Source organism: Nipponia nippon, unplaced genomic scaffold (genome assembly GCF_047370975.1).
Source record: "Nipponia nippon isolate SJK-2023a ecotype South Korea unplaced genomic scaffold, ASM4737097v1 scaffold_4, whole genome shotgun sequence".
Taxonomy (NCBI): domain Eukaryota; kingdom Metazoa; phylum Chordata; class Aves; order Pelecaniformes; family Threskiornithidae; genus Nipponia; species Nipponia nippon.
Window position 1 is genome coordinate 125,856,875 of NW_028262358.1, and position 23,144 is coordinate 125,880,018.

The 23,144-nt window shown below is 52.7% G+C and overlaps 1 protein-coding gene across 6 annotated transcripts in view; it reads left to right on the forward strand.

Moving 5' to 3' along the window:
• Positions 1 to 23,144, forward strand: part of OTOF (otoferlin) — a 111,996-nt gene that overhangs the window by 38,421 nt on the left and 50,431 nt on the right. For all 6 annotated transcript variants that reach the window (XM_087776097.1, XM_087776091.1, XM_087776092.1 and 3 more), the window contains exons 4-5: positions 322 to 421; positions 5,825 to 6,036. In XM_087776097.1, the coding sequence (XP_087632223.1) occupies positions 322 to 421; positions 5,825 to 6,036 (312 nt within the window). The remainder of the gene's footprint in view (positions 1 to 321; positions 422 to 5,824; positions 6,037 to 23,144) is intronic.

Consider the following 23,144-nt stretch of genomic DNA (forward strand, 5'->3'; position numbering starts at 1 on the left):
GCATCCCAGTAATACAAGACTGATGGTTCCCAAAGTCTCCTTCTGTTCTTATCCCAACAGTGTTACCTCAAAATGGCTTCTCTCCTGGCTTCTCCTTTGCCCACCATCTCCACTGAGCTGGGGTCGCTGGCTGCAGCTGCCAGAGTCCTTGGCCGTGCTCTGATCCTGCATCTCATGTCCACCTCCTCCTAAGGCAAATGGGAAGCAAAAACAGCCACGCAAACTCTGGTGACTTGGCCAGCAAAGCCCTTTCCCATAGAAAATGAACGGTGGTGCGTGCTCACCACAGCTCGCCTGACTTTTCTCTTCTTTGCTCCGTAGGCTCGTTGGCACTTTCCGGATGGTCCTGCAAAAGGTGGTGGAGGAAGGGCAGGTAGAGGTGACAGACACGCTCATAGACGACAATAATTCAGCCATGCAGGTAGGTCACGAGGAATAAGCGGCCACTGCTGCCCTTCGGTCGTTGGTCCATCTGTCCGTATTTCTGCTGACACTGTGGGAACAGCAAAGTCTGTGTTATGCACCTGAATCTCTGAATCCTCAACCTTTCCTTCATCCCATTATTCTTGGTCTGAAGGACTAAGGCAGCCAGGACTGTCCTGAGGGTGCACAGCAAAGGCTGGCTGTTCTGCGTGCCGCGAGAAGCTTAGGATGGGGGCAAAGCTGGAAGGGATCAGGTTTAACCTGCAATTGCTCATGCACAGCTCAGAAATAGCCTGAACACGTCCTGCTGCCGGAGACCCGTGGCAGCTCAGAGCACGGCGTGGTCCTCAGATCCCCGCAGAGATGCTGAGCAGCTGCTTCGACCACAGTCCCACGCTGAGCTCTGCTCCCAGTGCTCTGCTCCTGCACCTGAGCAATCCCATGCTGGCTCTGCCCCGGCCATCAGTGTATCACCTGTAATCCATACCAGTAGTACCGGGTGTTGGAAATGCTCAACATTTACAGTATTTGCCTCTGACCTCAAGGCTGCTTTTATCTGACCCCCGTAGCACATGAGGAATACCTCGTGCATCAGCTCACCTGAAGCCCCCGCTCGTTATATCCCTCTGGGAAATACAAGGATAAGAAATACCGCCCGGTCTGGGTCTGCAGCCCTCATCCAGAGCCCCGGTGCCAAGGGAAAGGCTCCCCGTCCGCAGAGCAGCTGCTGTGTGACTCAGGCCATTTCCATCTGGTTAACACATCTGATGGGAGCCGTTTCCCATGGGGACTGAGGTTTATACCACACTTGGAAATACAGCTGCTTCTGATCTTGGGTGTCAAACCCCAGGTGTTTTAATTACAAACTAAAAACTCAGCTTCCCTCCTCTCCCCTTTTCTTATTCCTTTATAAGCTGCTTCCTGCACTCAGCGTAATGGAAAAGTGCAATTGCAGGTAACCCTCTGTGCTAGCAACAAGCAATTAGCAATGGAAAGATGAGTGGTTTCATTAGACGGAGACAGGAGGTGACATCTCAGAGGAATGAGGCAGAGGGAATGAAACCAATAAAAATAGAAGGGATATAGTCCTGAGGAGGGAGAAAAAATGGAGGGGCTGCAGACCCAGGGTGCAAAAATGATTTCAGGGTTGGAGAAAAGAGCTCCTGCTTTCCTCTTGGTTGATCAGACTGAGAAGTTGCCTGATTAAAGTCCATGGGACCCTCCAAAGGAAGAAAATCCCATATTTTTAAGACCCTTCAGTGGCACAGGGGGGAGACAGGAAAATCAATGGATCAAAATTAAATACGTGCAACTTCTTGATATCAAAAATGATGGAATTATTAGAATGAACTACCCTAGGACTGAGGCGGTACCTGCGTTGCCTGGTGCCTTGCAGCCTGGCCAGGAGCTTCGTGTAGCTGCACAGTAGGGCAAAGCAAATAGTCTGCTGCCCTTCGCCTCTTTATAAGCCGTGTGCGTCTAACTGGAGGCACCTGGAGGAGAAAGGACCTTCCCGGGCCCGGGCCTGATGTGCTGGATAACCTGTGCTCATCACCTCCCCTCTGAGGACCTCACGTCTACGTCTCCTCCGTGTCACGGCAGCTCTGCTGGAGTTGCTTTAATCGGTATCCACGGAGTGCTCTGGGAAGGGTAAATACTGAGCATTGGCTGTTGCTACAGAATCGGGGCAGCCTGGCCAAGGCAGATTTTAGTGGAGTACAGGTCTCCCTTGGATAAGGCAATAAATCCCCCCATCTTCTGCACACCACAAGCCATATGCATGCACGCGCACAAATCCTGCATTTCTAGAGCTTGCTGTGAGTAGAAATGGCACGTCCTTCGATTTCTCCAGCATTTCTGGGGCATCGTCTTAGCCCCAGGTCACCCCTGTTCAAACCGGAGCTGGGAGTTGAGGCTATATGTTTGCATTTTGGGCTTTCAGCAGGACTTCAGATCCCTTCTCCATGCAGTATCCATTGTAACTTCAGGGGCACAGAGACAACCCGGCTTCATAAGTTCTCTCTCCAAACTGCTTGCTTCCAGCCTTTGCTCCAGCAAGAGGATAAATTTGGACTGAGGGAGACTCAAGAAGAGAGAATCCAGAGGTCAACGCCTGGGACATTTTGTGTGGAGAAATGTTAGTGGAAATATAAATCTGGAATAGCTCCTGATGGGCAGCAGAGTCAGCTCTCCTGGAGAGGTGACCCACTTTCTCCCGGACCCAAAAGATGCTGATTATTTTTTAGTAGGTATAGGAGTGGACCATGGCCAGTGAGGGCTGTTGCAGGAGGAGAGAGGGAATGAAAAATGATCAGACATGTTGAGGAGGCAGAGGTGGGCAGGTATGGAAAGCCACTGCCCATCAGCTGGGATGGGATAACCGTCCGTCTGCACTCCTCATCCTTTGAGATGCAAAGAAAAAGCATTTGCTTGGAAGCAACATGTTTCTCACATTGAGCAAACTCAAAGACAAATCACATGCAAGGGTTGCAAAAATCACCTCCAGAATTAGGAAAGAAAGCAATCTCCACACAGAATCATAGAATGGTTTAGGTTGGACAAGACCTTGAAGATCATCAAGTCCAACCGTTAACCCAGGACTAAGTCCACCACTAAACCATGTCTCTCAGCACCACATCTCCCCAGCTTTTAAATCCCCCCAGGGATGGGGACTCAGCCCCTGCCCCGGGCAGCCTGGGCCAGGGCCTGACAGCCCTTTGGGGGAAGGAGTTTTCCCTAATATCCAACCTAACCCTGCCCTGGCGCAGCTTGAGGCCGTTCCCTCTCGTCCCATCGCTTGTTCCTGGGGAGAAGAGACCGACCCCCCCCGGCTCCAGCCTCCTTTCAGGCAGTTGCAGAGAGCGATGAGGGCTCCCCTCAGCCTCCTCTTCTCCAGGCTGAGCCCCCCCAGCTCCCCCAGCCGCTCCTCCCCAGCCTTGGGCTCCAGCCCCTGCCCCAGCCTCGCTGCCCTGCTCTGGACACGCATATGTCCCCTCTCAGCAACCCTCGCCTCTCTCAGCTCCTTAAAACCTGTGATTTTAAAGGTGTGTTTCCCCTGCAAAGCCACCTGAGCAAGTTCAGGCAGTGCATTATCTCCAGAAGGGCTGCTGGCCGGCACGGCACAGGTGCCCAAGGTGCTGTAATGCAGCTCAGCTCCATTTTTGCAAGATGCCGAGCTGGCACCAGGGATCCCTCCCGCAGACTGTGCTCACCGAGGTCCCACCCGGGCGCAACCATCCCACCTCCACACCCACACTGCGGACACGTTGGTGTGAAGCAGGGCCAGCTCCGAACATCGGCCCCCAGCTCCGGACGAAGGGAGAGGCGCATCTTCACTGCCGGCATTTGTTGGAAAGCAGTTTCCAGGCGTACCTTCATCTTTCTGTAATCAAATGCAAAGGAAGGGCTGAAAATTGTTTTCCTTTTTCTGTGTTGACTGCAAAACATCACTGGCAGCTTCCAGGCAGCCCTAACAACGTTATTGACTTGCCTGAGCAAAGAGATTAAAAGAGCCAGGAATTGGAAAGCCAGGAGGGATATTACGATCGCGTCGTCTGGCCTCCTACAAGAGAGGCTCTGGGACGTCTCAGAATTTGTTATTATCTCAAGCGGTGAAAAAAAAACCAATATAAAAATGATTTTAAAATGTCCAGTGACAGAGCAATCCCAGCCCTTCAGTGAATCATTCCGCTCGTTAATTTTCTTTACTGTTAAACCAAGAGTTTTGTTTCCAGTGTGAATTTCTCTCCGTTTTAGCTTACACCTACTAATTTCCTTTCAGACAAGTGATGATTTTATTCAGCCCAAACTAAACTCTTTCAGCTTATTACACCCATAATTTTTCATTCCTTTTAAAGGATTTTTAAACCTTTAAATATAGGTTAAAAATGAGATTTCAAAATCAAATGTTTCACAACAGCGTTGAGGTGGTCTGAAAATGTGAAAAATTAATGTTTCAGCATGGATCTTTATCTCTCCTCTCCATTTGCTTTTTTAAACAACCCGAAACAGCTTGGTGAGGTCAGCACAGTGTGGCAAATCGTTTTGATTGACTCAGATTTGTATTTTGCCATACGAAGAATAAAATCAGTCAAAACCTTCCACGAAGCTCTGTTTCCAGCTGGGTTTGAGTCACGCCTTAGCTGTCATTTGCTAAATGCACAGAATCCTTCCAGGCCATATCTTGTATTTTCCAGCCTTTCAGCATCCCTTAGCCAAGCTGCGGCTGGAGCAGGTCAGGATGCTGTAGCTCCTCTTAAACATATAGATGAAAAAAGGAAGATTTTGTAATAAATTTTCCCACTCACTGGTTGTTAGCCTTTTCATTTTGTCCCTGTGTCTAAAATCGATTGCCTTTGTGTTGAATAAGACTTATAATTTCTCCGTGGAAGCTGAGTGGAGGTAGAGAATGGTTTTTGCTTTTGTTTTGATCTTTGTAGCAGCTGTTTGCTTTTCAAAATAGATATGTTTTTAGCAGAGAGATTTTTCTGGCTGCTTTGTCCAAAGCTGTGGTTTTAGAAAGACTTTGCACATCAGGGCAAAGGTGGTGCCGGCAGTTCTTTGCAGCGAGATGAAATTTCACATTTTTGATTGGGTTTTAAATGCAGAGAAAGATTTTTGGGGGAAAAATGTTTGGGAGCTCCAACCCTGAATTCGCGGCAGCAGCCTGGTGCAATCTTGGGTGGGTAAGTGGGGATGAGCACGTAGAAGAGGGAGAGGACCTTACTCTTACTTGATTCATCCAGAAGAAGCCTTAGATCAAGCTTGGACAGACCCAGTGCCAGGTCCCTTCCCATCCCTGAGCCCCAGCCGGGCTGGTCATGGCCAGGCTGGGAGACCCCCTCCCCAAACCAGGATCTATCCAGACCTCCCCGGGGGTGCCCATCCCTTGCCAAACCCTGCCCTGCCTGGGGACGGGATGGGGCCAGGCAGGAGCAAGGCACCACGCGTCCGTGGGGCTCAGCAGCCCAGCACTTAACAGCAGGGCACAAATTCTTAACCAGTTGATGCACGACAGAGAAAAACCCACCAACATGACATGGCTTCATCTGCCCGTGGTGCCTTCAGCTGCTCAAAGGTTTGTCTGCTCTTCAGGGTTTTTAGTATCTCTCTTATCTGGTGTAGCTGGTCTGGGATGCACCAGCAACTCCAAGTGAATCAGGTCCCTGAGCAGGAGGGAGGCTGCAGCACCATGCCGGAGCTGGGTCGAACACCTCCTGAAGCCAGAGACCTGATCTCCAAATGTCTCATGCACTAGGAAAGAAGAGACTTTGGGGTCAGTAAGGCTCAGAGATCAAGCCAGCTGATGCAACAGCTCTTCCTGCCTTTCAGATTTTGCAGGACCTTCCTCCCTCCCTGTGCTGCCCTTGGGTGCTGATTGTGTCTTCCTTATGTGTTGCAGACCAGCATCTCCATCGAGATCAGGTACCAGGCTGTGGACGGGACAGTGGGCGTGTGGAATGACAAGGAGTTCCTGGAGACCCCCAGCGTCCACTCAGAGGGGGATGGCAGGTACCCCTTAGAGACAGACAGCCTCCTCTCCGGCCACCGGCAGGGCTCGGACATCTCTCCGGGCAAATCCAACCAGCATTCCGCAGAGAGGAGCTTCAGAAGGTAATGTGATGCTCAGCACTTGGAGATGTGCAATGGCAGCAGGATGGGGAGGGTTTGGCTTGTCGTGAAAGGGCAGCATGGCCCCAGCGCTCCTCTCAGGTCCATCACAACTCCTGGCCATCAGAAGACCCTTTATCACAGCTCAAGGTGAGGATGGGCTGTAAGCGTCCACCCAGCAGGTCCCTGGTGCTCCGCCACGCCGGCTCATCACAGAGTTGAGTCTTCCAGCAAGCGCTGAGGTTTGTAGCATGCATTTGGAGAGCAAATGTAATTAAGTACAGATTCAGAGAGGATTAAGGGTCTGGCTGTTGGTCAGGCCTCATATTGGATGGGATTAGAGCCATGCATGGGGTGTAGAGCCACGTGTGCAGCTGTGCGGGGTCTTGCATCTTGATGGAGCTCGCGATGCCCCCAGGACTGAGCTGCCTTCAGGGCAGGAGGAGGAGGTGTGCCGGGGGGCGAGCGCGGCTGCAGCCAGGGGCAGGGGGAGGAGGGCATGTCGGCCACAAAACCACACCAGTGTGGATGCTTCTGGGGTGGAAGGTGACAGTGACAGCGCCTCTGACGCGTGTCCGTGTGCTGGGGGGCATCATGAGTGTGCACACCCCATGGCGAAGCAGCTGGCACAGCAGGGGCTGGAAGAGAAAGCAGGGACGCTGTGGCACAGGGGGAGGGAGTAAGCCCTGGCACCTCCCTTGCAGCATTAACCCTCAAACAGACAAGCACTTAGTTTCTCAAAGACGTTGTCAAAGCTCCCTCCACGGCGGTCTGTCGGGACCTCAGATCCTCACCAGGCTTAAATGAAATCCCATACCGAAGGCAGTGCCTGGGCGGGTGAGCCCTGTTTGGATTATCCGAGGAAGACTTCACCCTGTGATGGCAGGTGGGGACACCTCCAGTTCTTCTAAGGGATGCTGCTACCAGCTTTCTATTAATTCAAGGGTCCTTAGCATCACCCTTGTGTCTTTCTAAGCTCATGACACTGGATGAAAACAAGCCCAGGGACGGTATCCTTCCATTTCTTGACACAAAGCTGCTGTAACCAGTTGCAAACCCAGCCTGGTGACTGGGATGGGTGGAGAGGGCTCAGGACTGGGGACGCTGCAGTTGGCTGTCCGTTGGGATGAAGTGCAAGTTGAGACCAGTTCTGCCATGAGCTGTGGCTTATGGATGCTCAGGGCTCAGTCCTTGCCGGGAGGAACAGCCCCTTTACCACCTCATACGGAGCCTCGAGGCCGAGGCACGGATGGACACTGAGGCCCCAGTGATGCTGGGCCAGATCCAGCCCACCCCATCACGGGTGCTTTGAACCCTGTACTCAAATCCTCACCCAGCTCGTCAGGCAACAGGAGAGTTTTGCAAGTGTGAAACCACTTGTGTATGGACATATTGGGTTCATGGGCTGCTAAGCCAGATTTTCAGGCAGCTTTACGCAGTTTATGTAGTTGTGTTGTCCACAGTAGTGGCTGTATCTGTCGATCTCCATGCCAGCAGCTCTTGAACCCATTGGCCTCTTTCAGTTGGAAGAGTGGAGACATCAAAGTCCTGAACTTGCTAAAAGTCTCGTGGAAAGAGATAAACTGGTAGAGGAGAGAGACTCCGTAAGTGGGAGAGGCAGAGAGTGCAGGCAGCCCAGGCAGGGCTGGCCCCTCAGGTCACCCACCGCTCTCCTGGGGCCAGCACAGTCCTTGTCCGAGGCCTACAGCCCCAAAGGTGCAGCCCCTTGTGTTTCCAAATCCACGTGGGAGGCGGGAATCCAAATATACCCCTAGGAATCAGCTGCTTCTTTAATAGCACTCACATCCCGGCGCTGCTGCAGCCGTACATCCCCCCTCACGCTGGGTTTACGCAGTTGTGTGCTTCGGTAGCGTTTGCTTTCTGTCTGGGTTTAGCACTTTATTGTGGCCATATAAGGGCAAAATTTCTTTTTCCCCACAGTGAGAGATTGAGGGAAGGTATCTTCAGTCACTCGTATTACTCCTAGGCAGTTAATTAACTGTGTGAATTGAGCTGAAACCTGTGAATTTTCAAGCAAATTGGAAGCGTAGATTCGTTCCCCAGCTCAGCGGACCGCGATGTTGCTGACCGGGGAAGATGCTGAAGGATTTAAAAGGGGGATGGCAGGGCAGTGTACCAGGGGCAGCCCGGCTTGCAGAGCGGGTTTCAGTCTGTCTGTCAGCCCCGTATGCTGGGAAATCAGCCTCCTGCCTGCTCCACACGGACTTTGGAGATGCAGGCAGCGTGATGCGAACGTGACTTTACTCTCTCCGGAGATGTAACTCACGCCGCATGGCTGATGCATCGCCTGCAGCAAGCGGGTGGATGAATTGAGGCTCGGGATTAGGTCTCCAGGGACCGTAAAGTAAGTCTAAGCCGACCAGCTCAGCTGGAGGTTGAGGACAGCCGCATTTAGCCTGGCAGATCCCACCCGGGGGCAGTTTTTAAGGGGCGGTGTGCGGGTTGCTGAGCCCAAGTGCACAGGGTGTGTCGTGGCTGAGCATGCAGGCATGCAGGCAGTGCCGAGCAGGACTTTTTGAGGTTGGTTTGTAAGTAGCTGGTGAAAAATCCTTCCTGTTGGAGAGCTGAAGTAAATGCAACAGTTCATAAACAGGCAGCAGGGCCCTGTGGAGGTTAAATACCGCTGTGGCACCTGCAAACGGTACCGTGGCACCGATCCGTGCCCTGCGTTTCCCCCACAGGTCAGCGCCTCTTAGCAGGTGGGAGAGTGGTTCTCGGTGGTCACAGTTTGGTGAAAGGCCCTTGATATTTGGCTTCCGTTTCTCCTTCAGATCCATGATGCTTTTGAAAAAAATCCCTTTGTACGTAGGGCTTATGCTGAGCGAGGGCGAGTGCTGCAGGTGGCCCGTCAGCCCCGGCGCTGCCAAGGGCACCGCTGTAGCCCCTTCCCGGTGCTTCGCAGCCCTGGCTCGCAGGAGCAGGCTGTGCAACCCTGCGCTGTACCCAATCCCATAGGCAAACTGGTTTAAAGGAGAGGGAGGAGCATCCAGACACACCAACAAAGCAAGGCATGCTAGTCCCACTGTCCCAAGCTTAAGTTCGCATGTGGACAATTGCACTAAAACTGGTTTCACCTGCTGCTTTTGTCTCAAGGAGCTTCCCCGTCTCCTCTGGTTTGGAGACTTGTCCCACAGCAGGTCATTTTGAGCGCAGGGGGCTGCCAGGCTTGGCTGGGTCTTGCTGCCCTGCGCTCACCTCTGCCGACCCCAAGGGCTGTGGTCATTAATGTCCCCACCACTACCGTTACGAATAGCAAGGAGGGAAAGGGCTGATGTTTTCCATGTCACCACCCTCGCAGGATGGAAGAAGACGAGATGTATTACCACAGCGAAGATGAACTTTTGGGAGAGGGGGACACCCTTAGCCAGGGATCCCTCAACACGAGGTAGGGAGCCAGTCAGCAGCCACTCGTGCTGGTGGCAGTGAGGTTTGCGGTGCTGTGTTGCTCCTGCCTTGTCCCTGTGGATGTCCCACAGCCTGGATTCCCATTTCTTGGCTGCAGGAGAGCTGGGGGGAGAAATGACAGAGCAGCTGGAAAAGCATCCTTGGAAAGGATGCTTGGGAGCGGTGCTGGGATCCAGGATGGAGAAAGGGCCTTGGGGTGAGGCTGCCACTGGGATACCACCTCGCCTTTGAGGTCCCCTGTCTTCTCCAGGTCCCACCACACATCAGGCACAGCTGTCCCCAGAACCAGAGCTCAGCCATGCCCAGTGCGTGGGGCAGAGCTCCTTGTGATGTGCATGAAGATCTGACTTCTGTTTGCAGTGGCTTGTCTTGCGGTGCGGTGCTGTGTGTTGTTCCCCACCCTGTGCCAGGAAGAGTTTGGGGAGGAGCTGCAAAAACGAGAAATTCAGGTAAAATCCACGGACCAAGCCAATGCCTCCGAGAGCAGCTCAGCCAAAGGAAGCAGCATTTTGGGGGGGACTCCTCAACTCGTGTGGGTCCAGTGATGGCAGAGAGCACACGAGGGTGCTTCTTCCTACACACGGCTCTTCTGGGGAGCTCATTTCTCGTAGCAGCTCCCCATGCAGCCTGTCGCCAAGTGCCTCAAGCTTCGCTAGCACGAAGATATTGACTCTCCATCATGGGAATTTATGGCCACATCTGTACCGGTAAACACCTCTGTCAAGTCTTGTTAATTAGACAGTGCCAGGCCAAGCACCTGAAGTGCCCATAACATTAATAAATTATCAGGACAGTCTCTGAGAAGGTTTTGGCTGCCTAGCATTGACCCAAACGATCCCCAGGCAGGGTCAGGAGGTACAACAGCCGTGGGCCAGTCCCAAAGGGCAGATTAGGGATTGCCCATCCAAACCTTTTCTTTGGATGGGAAGCATTAGCGTAGGTGCAATGCGTGCCGAGCAGTTTGGCTTCAAAGGCAGGGAGTGTGCCCTTGCACTTTTAATTTCGTAGCATAGAGGAACGTGGCTGTAGCACGTGCCCAGTGAGCAGGACACTGCAGGAGCATGTCTGTTCCTGCATGTGCCCCAGGCTGGGGATGCACTGGGATGTCTGGGTGCCTGGAGATGGAGGGGCAGTCAGGGTGCCCTGACAAGGCTGCTGGATGCCTGGGAGTCCCCCAAAAGCTCAAATGCCACTCGAGCCAAGCCCAGATGTGGGAGCCATCACTCCACGCGTTGGATGGGGCGTTGCTGTGCAATGCCTTCAGCCTCCCGTGGGTACCACTGCTCGGCGTGGGGACTGAGATGGGCGGCCCTGCTGTGCCACGCCAGCCTTTGGACCTGGGCAAACCAGGGAAGCCAAGTTCAAAGCCAAGTCCAGCTCCTGCCTTGCCTTCAAGGGTTGGGTCGGGTTTGGGATGAGCTGCTCATCATTTTGGCAGCCAGAAATCAAATTTCTGCAGGGTGGCGGCGAGATACGTCGTAGGGGTAAGGGGAGAGAAACCCCAGGTCTGACTGGGAGGGAGTTTGGCTGGATGCACATTTGAGGAAGGGTTTGCGGCGAGCTGATCCCCCTTGGGGAAGAAGTTGGAGTTGAAATCTTCTTGGCAGCTCCTTTGCCTGTAATTCTGTGTGTCTTCACACTCTGTTTCCATCCTCTGTGTCCCCCTGGGGGGGCTTTGAATCTGAATGAAGGCAGTGGAAAGATCTCCCTGGATTTCCACAGGCTTTCTGTCAGCACCGTCTCCATCACAAAGCTTTTTACCTCCTCCCCTGGCTCATTAGGGACATTATTTTGTTATTCAGCTGATTCCCTTTCCTGAGGGGATGCAGAAGGGGGGAAACAAACAGACCTTGAAATGGGAAAAGCAGCAGTAACAACAAGGAATATATAAATAGCGCCGGGCTTGCCAAGCACTTCTCAGCCATTCGCTTGCAGCCTAATAGAGGTGCCAGCGATGCTGGCGAAACACGTTTTGGAAACCTGTGCCGGCAGTGGGGATTATATCAGAGTTATTTGCAGGCAGGCTCAGTCCCTCTGCTGTCAGGAGAAGACACACACCTTGCAGGGAAAGACCGTATTTGCTCTTGTAACTCCTCCGTGCCCAAAGCAACGACTTCAGTTCATAGAAGACGTTTGCGCAAGGTGAATTCTCTTGTTTTCTGGGCAAAATCTCGGGTGAGGGAATGAGACAGGGGAGGCACGAGTTTGTACGGGGTAAATAAATGGTCCAAATGGAAGCGCAGGTGAGGGCTGGGCTCTGAGGCAGTAAAAGGCAGAAAAACCTGTAACTGCAGTCACGATTCGCTGTTTTAGTCAAAGAGGTGCCCAAATCCCTCGGCCCTGCTGGGCAGGGGTTGAGAAATGATCCCCGGAGCGTCGCTGCGGCTGGATGCTGTGGCTGGATGCTGCGGAGCCGGGGGGTCAAGCCAGGTCCCTCTGCTGCCAGCACCCCTCAGCGCTCCCACCGCTCCCTGCTGCCAACACCCCCGTTTGCCTGGCCAAGCCAGGTCAGGGCACAGATCCACCTAGCAAAAAAGTCAAGCAGTAAATAAATAACCACTCTGAGCTTTTATTTATTTGTTTTTCAAAACTGGATCACTTGAGTTCCCAGTGGGACCACCCACTGACTGCCAAGCTGGCTCCAAACCTTGCACCAGCTTTACTGTGGACCCATAGACTGAAGCTCGCTGAATTTCTGCCTGGACACAGACTTTGCAGTTTTGCACAGAAGCTCAGACCTGCCTGCAGGCAGAGGTGGAGGTCTGGCCAGGTTACTGGCCAGGGTCACCTCCCTCCGGTGGCTTAGAGGTGGGGAGGTCCTCATGTCTGGGGGCTGCCCAAGGAGGTAACCAGCGCTCTAGGGAAGGTTGATGGGGATGTTTGGGACGTTACGGTGCTGAGCCATTATGCAGCAGTGAGCAAGGGATGCCAGATTTGCCTTCTCTTTCCCCGTCTGTGCTTTATCTCCCTGAGCAAAGCAAGACCTGAACGCCCTGCCCCAGCGCGTGCTGCGCAGGGGCCACCCTGCCCTCAGCAGTAGGAACAAATCCCTAAGGGATGGCCATTTGCTCCCCATAAAGGCCCAGCAGGATTCCTGGCAAGGAATTGCAGATGAAAAGCTCTTTTTTCTATTTTTCCTCTGTGACAAGGAAAAGTACCCAAGGGCCTGGAGCACCTTCCCGGCTCCCCGCTAATGATTCAGGCAGAGACAAATAGCACACCAAGAAATAAGGCTGCAGTCAATAGACCTGCAGGAAGCAATTTGTTGGAGGCTGCTGCCTCGCTGGAAATATTCTTCTTAAAACACAGCCCTCAGCCATGCTTCCTTATGGCTCGACCCTCGCCTGCTGACGGATCCCTTGGGAGCCTGGGCTCATCCTCTGGTTGCACACACAGTGCTTTCATGTAGTGACAGCATCATTATTGGCATTTAACCTTGCCAAGATGGTGAACCAGTTGGTATTGGCATAGCGCAACCCCACCTCTGTTTTTTTTCCACCCTCTGGAACAGCTTTTAATTTTTGCCATCCAAATACGCAATGTCTTTTCTAAGCTGCCTTCCCAGGCTCCGTCCACGTTAAACGGAGAGCAGTGGGGCATCTCCACAGGCTGCTCATCTCCCCCCAGCGCCAAGCTCGAGGCAGGTGGAGGATCCCCCATCCCCTCTGCCTCTGCGTCTCCAGCGAACGTGGGGGATCCCAGACGAGGGGCTGACTCTCCACCCCTAAAGTTTAAATGGCTGAAGGTTAGTGACACCATTCCCATCTCAGAAGTGCCTGCAGACAGTCCAAGTTGGCAAATTAAGGCATTGCAAGAACTGCTTTTATTATTCCACTGACTGGAACTGTGAGCCCACGTAGTTATCAAAGACAGACCATTACTCCCTATTACACTTGAATGTTAGATCTGTTACCGAAATTAGCAAGACTCTTAACTAGCCGAGTCCCGCAGGGTGCTTATCGAGATCTCTTTGCCACCTTTCTTCACGCAGGGCTCCAGAGCTCCTGTGCTCCTGACACCCCATGGACCAAAGGAGTGGTGGGGGAACGGAGGGGTCCCTGTGGGCCATCATGTCTGGAGCACCCTCCCCAGGCACCAGCATGGCCAGCTCCATTTTTTTGTGATAACTCTAGTTATTGTGGCAGCCAGGAGCAAGGACTCCTGGTGCTCTGCATTTGCCCTCCAGTGGAGGAGGTGGGGTGATGGGCTCACCTAGACCTCATGGCTCTCCGCAGCTTCCTGAGGAGGGGACGTGGAGAGGGAGGTGCTGAGCTCTTCTCCCTGGGATCCAGGGACAAGACGCCTGGGAATGGTTCAAAGCTGCGCCGGGGGAGGTTTGGATGGGACATGAGGAAGCATTTCTTTACCGAGAGGGTGGTCAAACCCTGGAAGAGGCTTCCTGCAGAGGTGGTCGATGCCCCAAGCCTGTCAGTGCTTAGAAGGCATTTGGACAATGCCCTTAACAACATGCTCTAACTTTTGGTCTGCCCTGGAGTGGTCAGGCAGTGGGACTAGATGATCCTTGGAGGTCCCTTCCAGCTGAAATTTAATTTCTTTTCTTTTCTTTTCTTTTCTTTTCTTTTCTTTTCTTTTCTTTTCTTTTCTTTTCTTTTCTTTTCTTTTCTTTTCTTTTCTTTTCTTTTCTTTTCTTTTCTTTTCTTTTCTTTTCTTTTCTTTTCTTTTCTTTTCTTTTCTTCTCTTTTCTTCTCTTTTCTTTTCTTTTCTTTTCTTTTCTTTTCTTTTCTTTTCTTTTCTTTTCTTTTCTTTTCTTTTCTTTTCTTTTTTTCTTTTCTTTTCTTTTCTTTTCTTTTTCTCTTTTCTTTTCTTTTCTTTTCTTTTCTTTTCTTTTCTTTTCTTTTCTTTTCTTTTCTTTTCTTTTCTTTTCTTTTCTTTTCTTTTCTTTTCTTTTCTTTTCTTTTCTTTTCTTTTCTTTTTCTCTTTTCTTTTCTTTTCTTTTCTTTTCTTTTCTTTTCTTTTCTATTCTACTCTACTCTACTCTACTCTACTCTACTCTACTCTACTCTATTCTATTCTATTCTATTCTACTCTATTCTACTCTATTCTATTCTATTCTATTCTGCCTTTGGCCTGCCTGGGGCCAGGGGCTCTCTCTGCATAGCAGGGCAGGAGACGAGAGCTGGACCTTGACCATCTGCTCCAAGATGCCCAGGCAGTCCCACCCCCTGGTCGGTCTGGATGGGTCCTCACTGGGAGGGGAGAGGTTTCCCCCCGGCAGGCTGGGGTTCCTGCTTGTGGGAGTCACGGATTAGTGAGTATGTGAAGAAAAAGTTAGAGAGAGGGAGATTGCAGCAATTGAGCTGTCTAAACGAGGCAGGTTTTTCAGGGATAATGGGGCTGGACGCGTCCATGCAAGCTTGCAGCAGGAAGGGGAAGATGCAGGAATGCTGGTACGCTCTGTCCCATCCCTGGGAGGGGGAAGGCTGAGCCCCCACCCCAACCTGCCCTGAGATCGATCCCCAGACAGATTACAGCAGCTCTGAAGGTGTTAATGGCATTTTACCATTGACTGCATTCTCACTGAGCTCCCCTGGTGCCAGGAGGATTTTGCACGGGAGGACACAACGCCCCAAGAACCATCGGGGGCATTGCTGAGCCTGGCTCGGGCTGTGGCAAACCTGTGCTGGAGTTTACCATGGATCAAACAAGGGAAAAAAAAGAAAGAAAAGACATTTCACATTCAGGCTTTTGAAAAGAATCAAAGGGCGCTTTCATGTGAACCAGCCTTTTGAATCAAAGAAAAGGACTCATTTTGTTTAAAATTTTTTTGTTCATATGAACAAAAATGTCCTGTCTCCTTTGGAAAGTCCTTCCATTTCCATCAGTTACAGCTCCCAGACCCAAGACAAAATTGCACCAAAAGAATAAAAAGAAAGAGAAAGTTTTGGTGTTGCCAAATCTGCATTTCAAAACCAGGCATCCCACGAGACCCTCTCCTGGCCATCCTCATCCTCATCCCCCCAGCCCCTTCCCTGCGGCTGTGCCGAGAGCATCGCAGACCCGAGCGTGCCCCGGGGTGTCCTTCCTCCAACCCAAGGAACCCTCGGGACTCTCGGTCTTGCACAGAAGATGGACAGTTTGCAACTGGGCAGCTGGACCTGGGTGCAGACAGCTGGATCTGGGCTCAGGAGAGGGAGAGGAGCAGGGAGAGAAAGGACAAGGGAAGGGGGGTTAACAAGGCATGGCCCTTTCTGTCCCCTGAATGTCACAGGAGCAGCCTAAGGGATCATGGGCCAAGCCAGTCTGCAGTCCGGGAGACATAGGATCATAGAATCATGGAATGGTTTGGGATGGAAGGGACCTCCAAAGGCCACCCAGTCCCACCCCTCCCATGGGCAGGGACATCTTCACCCGGACCAGGGTGCTCAGAGCCCCGTCCAACCTGGCCTTGAATGTGTCCAGGGATGGGCCATCTCCCACCGCTCTAGGCAACCTGGGCCAGTGCCTCACCGCCCTCAGCACAAACAATTTCTTCCTTCTGTCCAGTCTGAATCTCCCCTCTTTCAGTTTAAAACCATTCCCCCTTGTCCTGTCGCTGCAGGCCCTGCTAAAAAGCCTGTCCCCAGACTCGGGGACCTGGTTGAACTCCCAGCTTTGCAAATGACCTTTCCTATGATCTCAGGCATCTTCCTGTCTTGCTCTGACTTTCTTTCACCCCGCTCCCAACTTTGACACCCAGTGCTCTCCTTTTCCTCCTGGTCAGTACCCTGGGACTCAGACATAGACATCCCTGAGATGGTTCAGCGCAGAGATCATGCAGTTTTGGCAGGTCTGCTAGCAGAGGTCCGGGGGCAGCCCTGCCACTTTCCCGTGGAGCAGAGCAGTGTTCCAGCCTGCAAATCTTCATCAAGGCTTTTGGGGATTGTGCTCTAGGGCTTCACCTCATGCTGCCACTACCAGGGGAACCAGTTCCATCTGCATCAGCAAAGGGTCTGCATGCTGCATTTCATCCAGCTCCTGCAGAGCCACATGGATGTCTCTGCACCAGGTTCCCACCTCGCAGGTGACCGAGCTTTGTTGCTACCAGGCAGCCCCTGGACAAGGGAGACCTGATAGAATCATAAAATCATAGAATCGTTTAGGTTGGAAAAGACCCTTAAGATCATCGAGTCCAACCGCTAACCCAGCACTGCCAAGGCCATCACTAAACCATGTCCCTAAGCGCCATCCTACCAAAGCTGAAACCCAGCAGTAAGTCTCTGCTGACCAGTTCTGACTGCTCATACTTTCCCCCCGGGCTGCTCTGTGTTTTGCACATGGGTTTTGGGTGGCCGGGCAAGCTGGCAGCCGGTTGGAGACAAGAGAAGGAGAAGGCAGCTGGTACAAGTGAGGAGGAGGAGAGCCATTAGTGCCCCAGCTGAAAAAGCCCCCAGCGAGATGGTCTCACACATCGAAGTGTGCTAAAGCGACATGGTTTGGGGAGAAACAGCCTTAACTGCAGCCACACCACGCTGGGCTCTGGCTCCTACCCCTCAGGAGCAATCTGGTCTCTGCGAACACAGCTCAGCACGCAGGAGCGGCTGAGGAAGCAGGCTGTGTGCTGGGAACACAAGGACTTGGGACAAAAAGACTTATTTTTCCTTTTATTTTTAATTTCGTATACCTGTTAGGGCATCCTCCTTGGCCAGTGCTGGATCCCGGATGATCCCTTGCTCTGACACAAGGCATCCTCATCTTCTCCCCCTCCTTTGCAGGGTGTCTCTATGTGTGTTTTACCCTCACACGTCTGCAGTCCCGCAGACGCAGGCATCCTTGCTTGATGCTAAGCGTTGGACTTCTGTCATTGATGTAAACAGGACCCTCGTGCTTCGCTTGAAGCAGCCGCCTGAGAGCAATCCCGCAGCTTTGCAAGCACAGACCACGACGTGCAGGAGCTCTGCCCCGTTTCCCAGCACCTGCAGGGTCTGCTCTGGGGAGGGGCGGCAGCTCTGGCAGAGCTGGGAGCAGAAATGCCTTGGACCAGTGCTGCTAAAACCATCACAGCTTTGTTCTCCGGCCCCTTAGACCGGTGCTGAATCCCCCTGAGGGTGCTGGGCAGGTGTTTGCAGGATGGGGCCTAAGTTTGCAAGCTGTGATAATTGTTTGTATTCTGTTGTTTCTGCTGGGGAGGGAGCTGGTGTGCTAAAACCTAGCTGGATGCCCACTGCTCAGACACAGCACTGCAATCAGCTTTCCAAGGGAAAAACAGCTGGTAATTCATCTTACCTCCTTCCAGGCAGCCTGGCAGATACGGCACTGACCCAACATAGCTTTTTCTAGCCGAAGCAGCTCTTCTTTTTGAGCAAATTCACCCCAAGCAGAAGGGAGGAGGGTAGGAAGGAGGTCGTGGAGGAGGGGACCGGTTCAGTTCCACCCTAGCGTGGAGCTTGGACAGCCAAATAGCCACAGAAAACCAGTCTGGGTCATGCACGGACCCTGCAGGTGCAGCTGGGAGAGGTGTGGGTGGCAGAGGGAGGATCAGCCCAGTGCAGGATGGCTGTGGGTTTTCAGACATGCATGGAGTGGTTTGCTGTGTTGGTATGTTCTGAAGTTTTTCCTGTACTGGAGCAAATCATCCTGTTTTTTAAAATGCTGGCACAATGGAAGAGCCCTCTATCTTCATATCACAGTGGTTTTTTTCCTCTCTCTCTGTAAATGCCCTAGCCTTGGAGACGATGCAGAAGAAGAGCAGCACACTAGGTAAATACCTACACCAGCCCTGTCCAGACGCTGGCCCTGAAATCCTGCCTCTGCAGTGCCGAGAGACGTTCAAAGTCTTGCTCTCCAGAGAGCGCTTCCTTAAATCCAGGCTTAAATGTCAAAACTTGGAGGCCCAGACCTGTCGAGTCTAGATTTATGTGTTTCATAAACATGGGCTAGGAGCTCACCCAACGCAGCACCCATATGATGAAGCAAGCCAGGGCACAGGGGTAGCACCTTCCCAGCTGTTAGGTCGTTAGCATGGTCCTTGCCATGGCTTTGGCTCAGTATATGTCCGGGATGGTTTATGATAGCACAGGGACTATGATAGGATAGACCAGGGACCACCCCCAACAGGCAGCCTGGATGCAGTTTGTGGAGAGAAGGGACGTGACCTGTACAGCCACAAGCCGTGTCATGGCCAAAGAATGAGCCTTGGTCCATTTTTTCACCAATATAGACGTATCCTTAGATTCCCTCTGTGGCCAGTAGAGATGAGTGCTTCCAGAGGTGGTTCAGGGAGAGTGAGGACCCCACTGGGCTGCTGAAATTTGGGTGGGATAGGGCTGTATGTGTCATGGCTCCTGACCACCTTGAAACTGAGATCCCAGGAAGCATCACCTGATAGCTGTTGATCTTGAAATATTCATGGGCAGGACAGAGCTCTGCAGCCGCCAGCAATCTGGCCATGGTGAATTATTGACCGTGTCTTTTCTTGTGCATGCCCAGTGGATCCAAGACATGTCTGACTGGGTTCAGCCCTCTGCCTGCCACTAATTATCCCCGCGGGTCACTTGCTCCAAAGCTGGGGTCCTTGCCAAGCACTGGAGTTGAACTTGGTGATGAAAATACCCATGACAGGAGGCTGAGAGAGGCAAGACTCCCTGCTTCTGCCAGGCCTGGGCACTTCGCTGGTCAGCCTGTGCTGGTCAACGGTGCAAATGTGTTCACTTGGCACGACTGCTGCTCACAGTGGCTTTCCAAAGCTGCTGTGGCTATAGAGAGGTAGAAATTAGATAGTGCTGTGAGGTGCATCCCAGCACCATCCTGCATGGCCCTAGGAAGCTCAGTAAGGCTCTAGCTATGATCCCAGTCTTCCTAAGTTGCCCCTATAGTCAAAGGAAAGAGAAATCTCCCAAGGAATGGTTACCCACGTAGGATCTGACTTAGCCTTTGGACGTGTGTGTCTCCATCCATGGCTGTTGTGGAAGAGCAGTGTGGACAGTTCGTAACCTCCATGTCCAAGCAGATAAGGAGGGCCTGAAATTGCTAACTGAAGTGTGGCATTTAGACACACATCTTAGGGATGTCACACACCGGCCCAATGCCTCCATCAGCATAACCAGGCAAGTCCAGGGTCCTTTTTGTCCTGAGCAAAGTGAAATGATCTTCCAAAGACTATCAGCCCCTGTCAAGTTTCCCCCATCCTTTTTGCAACCTTTCCAATGTACCGTTATATTGCTAGGAAAAAAATGCATCCTGAGGACCCTGAAAAGCAGGAAAAGGGCTAGGAAAAGGTGTTCAAAGCAATGGACCGGGTGCTGCTGTAAGTCCCAAGGTAGAGCTTCCAGCAAATATCCTGAGATATTTCCTGGCAGCTGTTAGCACCCGTCATCTAGATTGACCCCAAACTGCTCCAGCCTAGGAGATTTTCCAGATCTGGCAGGAGCAATGGATGCTGCCGGCTGCCGGGGTGGTGACGGCTCTTGTGCTCTGTGCCAGAAGTGCGGATCCTGTCACCAGCTGGGTTTTTCCTGGGGACAGTGCGAGCGGAGCAGCTTAGGCTGGGTGCACACAGCTGAAGTTACCACCCATCAGCTGTCCTGGAGCACCCTGTGGCAGGGGACTGTGGCTTGGACACACCACCACCCCTCCTTGGGAGGGATGTCCCTGCACTCACCAGGTCCATGTTTCCCTTGCTGCTGGTGGGCTGCTTCAAGAAGCCTGACACTGGTATTATTTTTTTTCTCTCTTTCTCTTCGGTGCCTCACTCAGGATTAAGTTTAACGATGGATACAAGTCAGTAGCAAGGTACCAAAATGTCATGAGTGATGGGATCTTGGCTTTTTGCGCGGGGGTTGCTCTCATCCCAGCCCATCCCAGTCACCCCACATCCCACAAGTCTGTGACTGTCCAGGCATAAATACGCCCAGGGTTTGGGATACAGGCCAATCTGGTTTAAGCTTCACATCTTCCTTAATTCAAATTAATTCCCAAATCTTAAGCCAGGAGAGCAGGGTATGTGGTCCAGGCCTGGGTGAAGCCAACAGTGCATGCACTAGCGTCACAGCACCGCGCCTCTGCAAGTGCAGGACATGTGAGTGCTTGAAGCTGGAGCTGAAGCCTGCAAGGGAGGAAGAGGTGCACAGGAGCACATGAGCCCTGTGCTCCAGCAGCCTTCTGTGGGACCCAGCCGCACCTGCAAGCCTCCTCCATGTCACATTGCAAAGGAAAGGCAGGTCCTGTGGTCCCTCTACAGTCAAATCCCACATAATATGATGATGATCACCTCGTCTGCAGGGCTCGTGGACTCCCAAAAGCACCGTGAATAGGAATACACCTATATAAGCAAATTTGTCTGGCATGGGTGAGTCCAGGACAATGATCCCAGCCCCAGCCCATCCCTGTAAGTCTGTTCTGCATTGCTTCTGCTCAATATTTGGGAGGAGGTGGAGAGGATGCAGAAGAAACCTGCAGAAGAGTGCTGGCCTGCCACTGGCAAGCAGGACCTGGGTGGTGGCAAAGAGCTATGGGACAGTGTCTCCTTAGCACCTTGACACGCAGTGCCGGCTGAGGCCAGAGCGGGACCTTGCCCTCTGGTGTGCATTGCACTGGATGAACCTTCTCAGCATCAGCCCAGGAGGATCCTCCCGGGAGGTGGTGGCCACCATCAGCCCCTTCCCCTGTCCTGGCCAGCTCCCATGGGCCGTGGGGGGTATATCTGTTTGGGTGGGTTTGTTTCTTCCTCATGTTCATTCTCCTGGCTGTGTCTCTTCCAAACAGTGAAGACCCTGAAGATCCCAGGTACTGGGCATGGTATCCCTGCTTTGCTCGGGCCCTTTGGGCATGCTGTGTGCATGCATGTGACGTGCGTGTTGGCGTACCAATCCCTTGCATGGCGTTTGGACCCAGGGAAAGGTCCTAACTGCTTCCTGCCCTCTTCTTAGGGGGGGCAGAGCTGTCTTGTATTCACCCCATCCCCTTCTCCCCAAAGAGCAGGGCTTCTTTGTATTCGGTCTGTTCTCCCCTATGCCCAGCAAGGACACGTTTCCTTCTACTCCTTCCAGAGGAGCTTCAAGGATAATATTTGTCTGTCTGCCTAGCTATCCACCTGTCCATCCACCCATCCACCCATCCGCCCATCCATCCCAATGCAGTTCTCACCGTCCACCAATCTGTCCATCAATCCATCTCAATACAATCCTATGCATCCATCCATCTCACTGCATTTCTTTCCATCTACCACTGCAATTCTCCCCATCCATCCATCCATCCATCCATCCATCCATCCATCCGTTGCAGTACAGATCTACCTATCTGTCCATTCATCCCAGTGCCTTTCCGTCCATCCATCCATCCATCCTACTGTGATACTATCTGTCTAGCCATCTATGCGTAACACCAGCCAGCCCGCCCAGTGCCGTACTATTTATCCATCTATCCTGAAGCAATGCTCCTTTTCTGTCAGTTGTTCTATCTCATTCGTGCACTCTCTCTTCTCCCTGCTCATTCCTGCACCACCAGTACTGTCACTGTCCCTGTACCCAGTTCCCTGGATGCCAGTGGGTTAGGAAGTCCTGGTGCAGCAAGATCTCCCTCTGGCACGCTTGCGAATTGGCTTTGGTTGATTGCTTGGTGCACGTTGGTGATGGGGGCTTTGAGGGGAAAAGGTGGGCAAGAGTCTTTGTCACTGCAGCAGGATGAATCACATCTGAATGAATTGCTCTTTGTGATTGCAGAGCTAAGGCTAAGGGGAAAGAGAAAAGACACCTCGTGTTACCATTCAGGTACCCTGACTCCCCTGCCCCTGCTCGTGCCCAGGCTCACGTTCCAGCTCTGGCCTCCAGCCCTTTGCAGTGGTGTTGCTGCATCCCCCTGGAATGGCTGCAGGGCAGGAGCACACATTCATCCGTGCTAGGGAGAGTGCTTAAGACCAAGTTGCCTGAAGGCATAAAATGAGAATTCTCCGGTGGTGCCACTAATGGGAAATCGGTGCCCTTTTCGGGCACCCAAAGCCCAGACTGTGGCTGGCTGGAGCCAGAGAGGCACCTTTTGCAGCGAGGGTTGGCGTGGAAGGGGCATGGGATAAAGGAGGGGAGGGAGAAAGAGTAACGCGGTGTTAGCTGCTCCGCCAGGCCCTTGAAGAAGAATCTCTGGACCTCTCATGTAGTGCAACCGCCTCGTTCACCCGGGCACTGATGACCTGAGTGCCCAGGGCCAGCAGCACCGTGCATTGCTGCATAGGGGAGCCAAGGGAGCAGAGGGATGCAGGAGGAGGGAGGCACTCAGAGCAAGAGGGCAGCCCCAGCTGGGTTCTTCGTCCCTCATCCAGGCCACATGTACACCAGTGAAATGCACAGGGAAAGGACACAGGCTCAGGCACTGCCCTGTCCCACCCACCCAAGGACATTGCTCCCCATCCCATGGCCCCCCCAGGACAGTTCGGATGGGCACTGGTGGGGAGGGAGAGTTTCCCAGCCTGGCTGTGGCAAGGAAGGATCCTGCAGCAGTGCAGCACTCGGGGAGATGCAGCTCCTGGTCCCTCCAGCGAGGCAAAGGGCTTGGGCGTTCAGAGCCAGCCAAACCAGCCATGCTCTGGGTGAGATGGTGAGGAGCCATGGCTTCGCAGGGACCACATCCATGAGCTGCGGGAGAAAGCATGGAGTGATTGAAAGCCTCTCCTGGAACGGGGCAGGGGCACTAGGGCAGCTTTTACAATGCAGATGAACCAGCTGAGCTGCTGGCATTGGTATTTGCTTGCTCCCCTG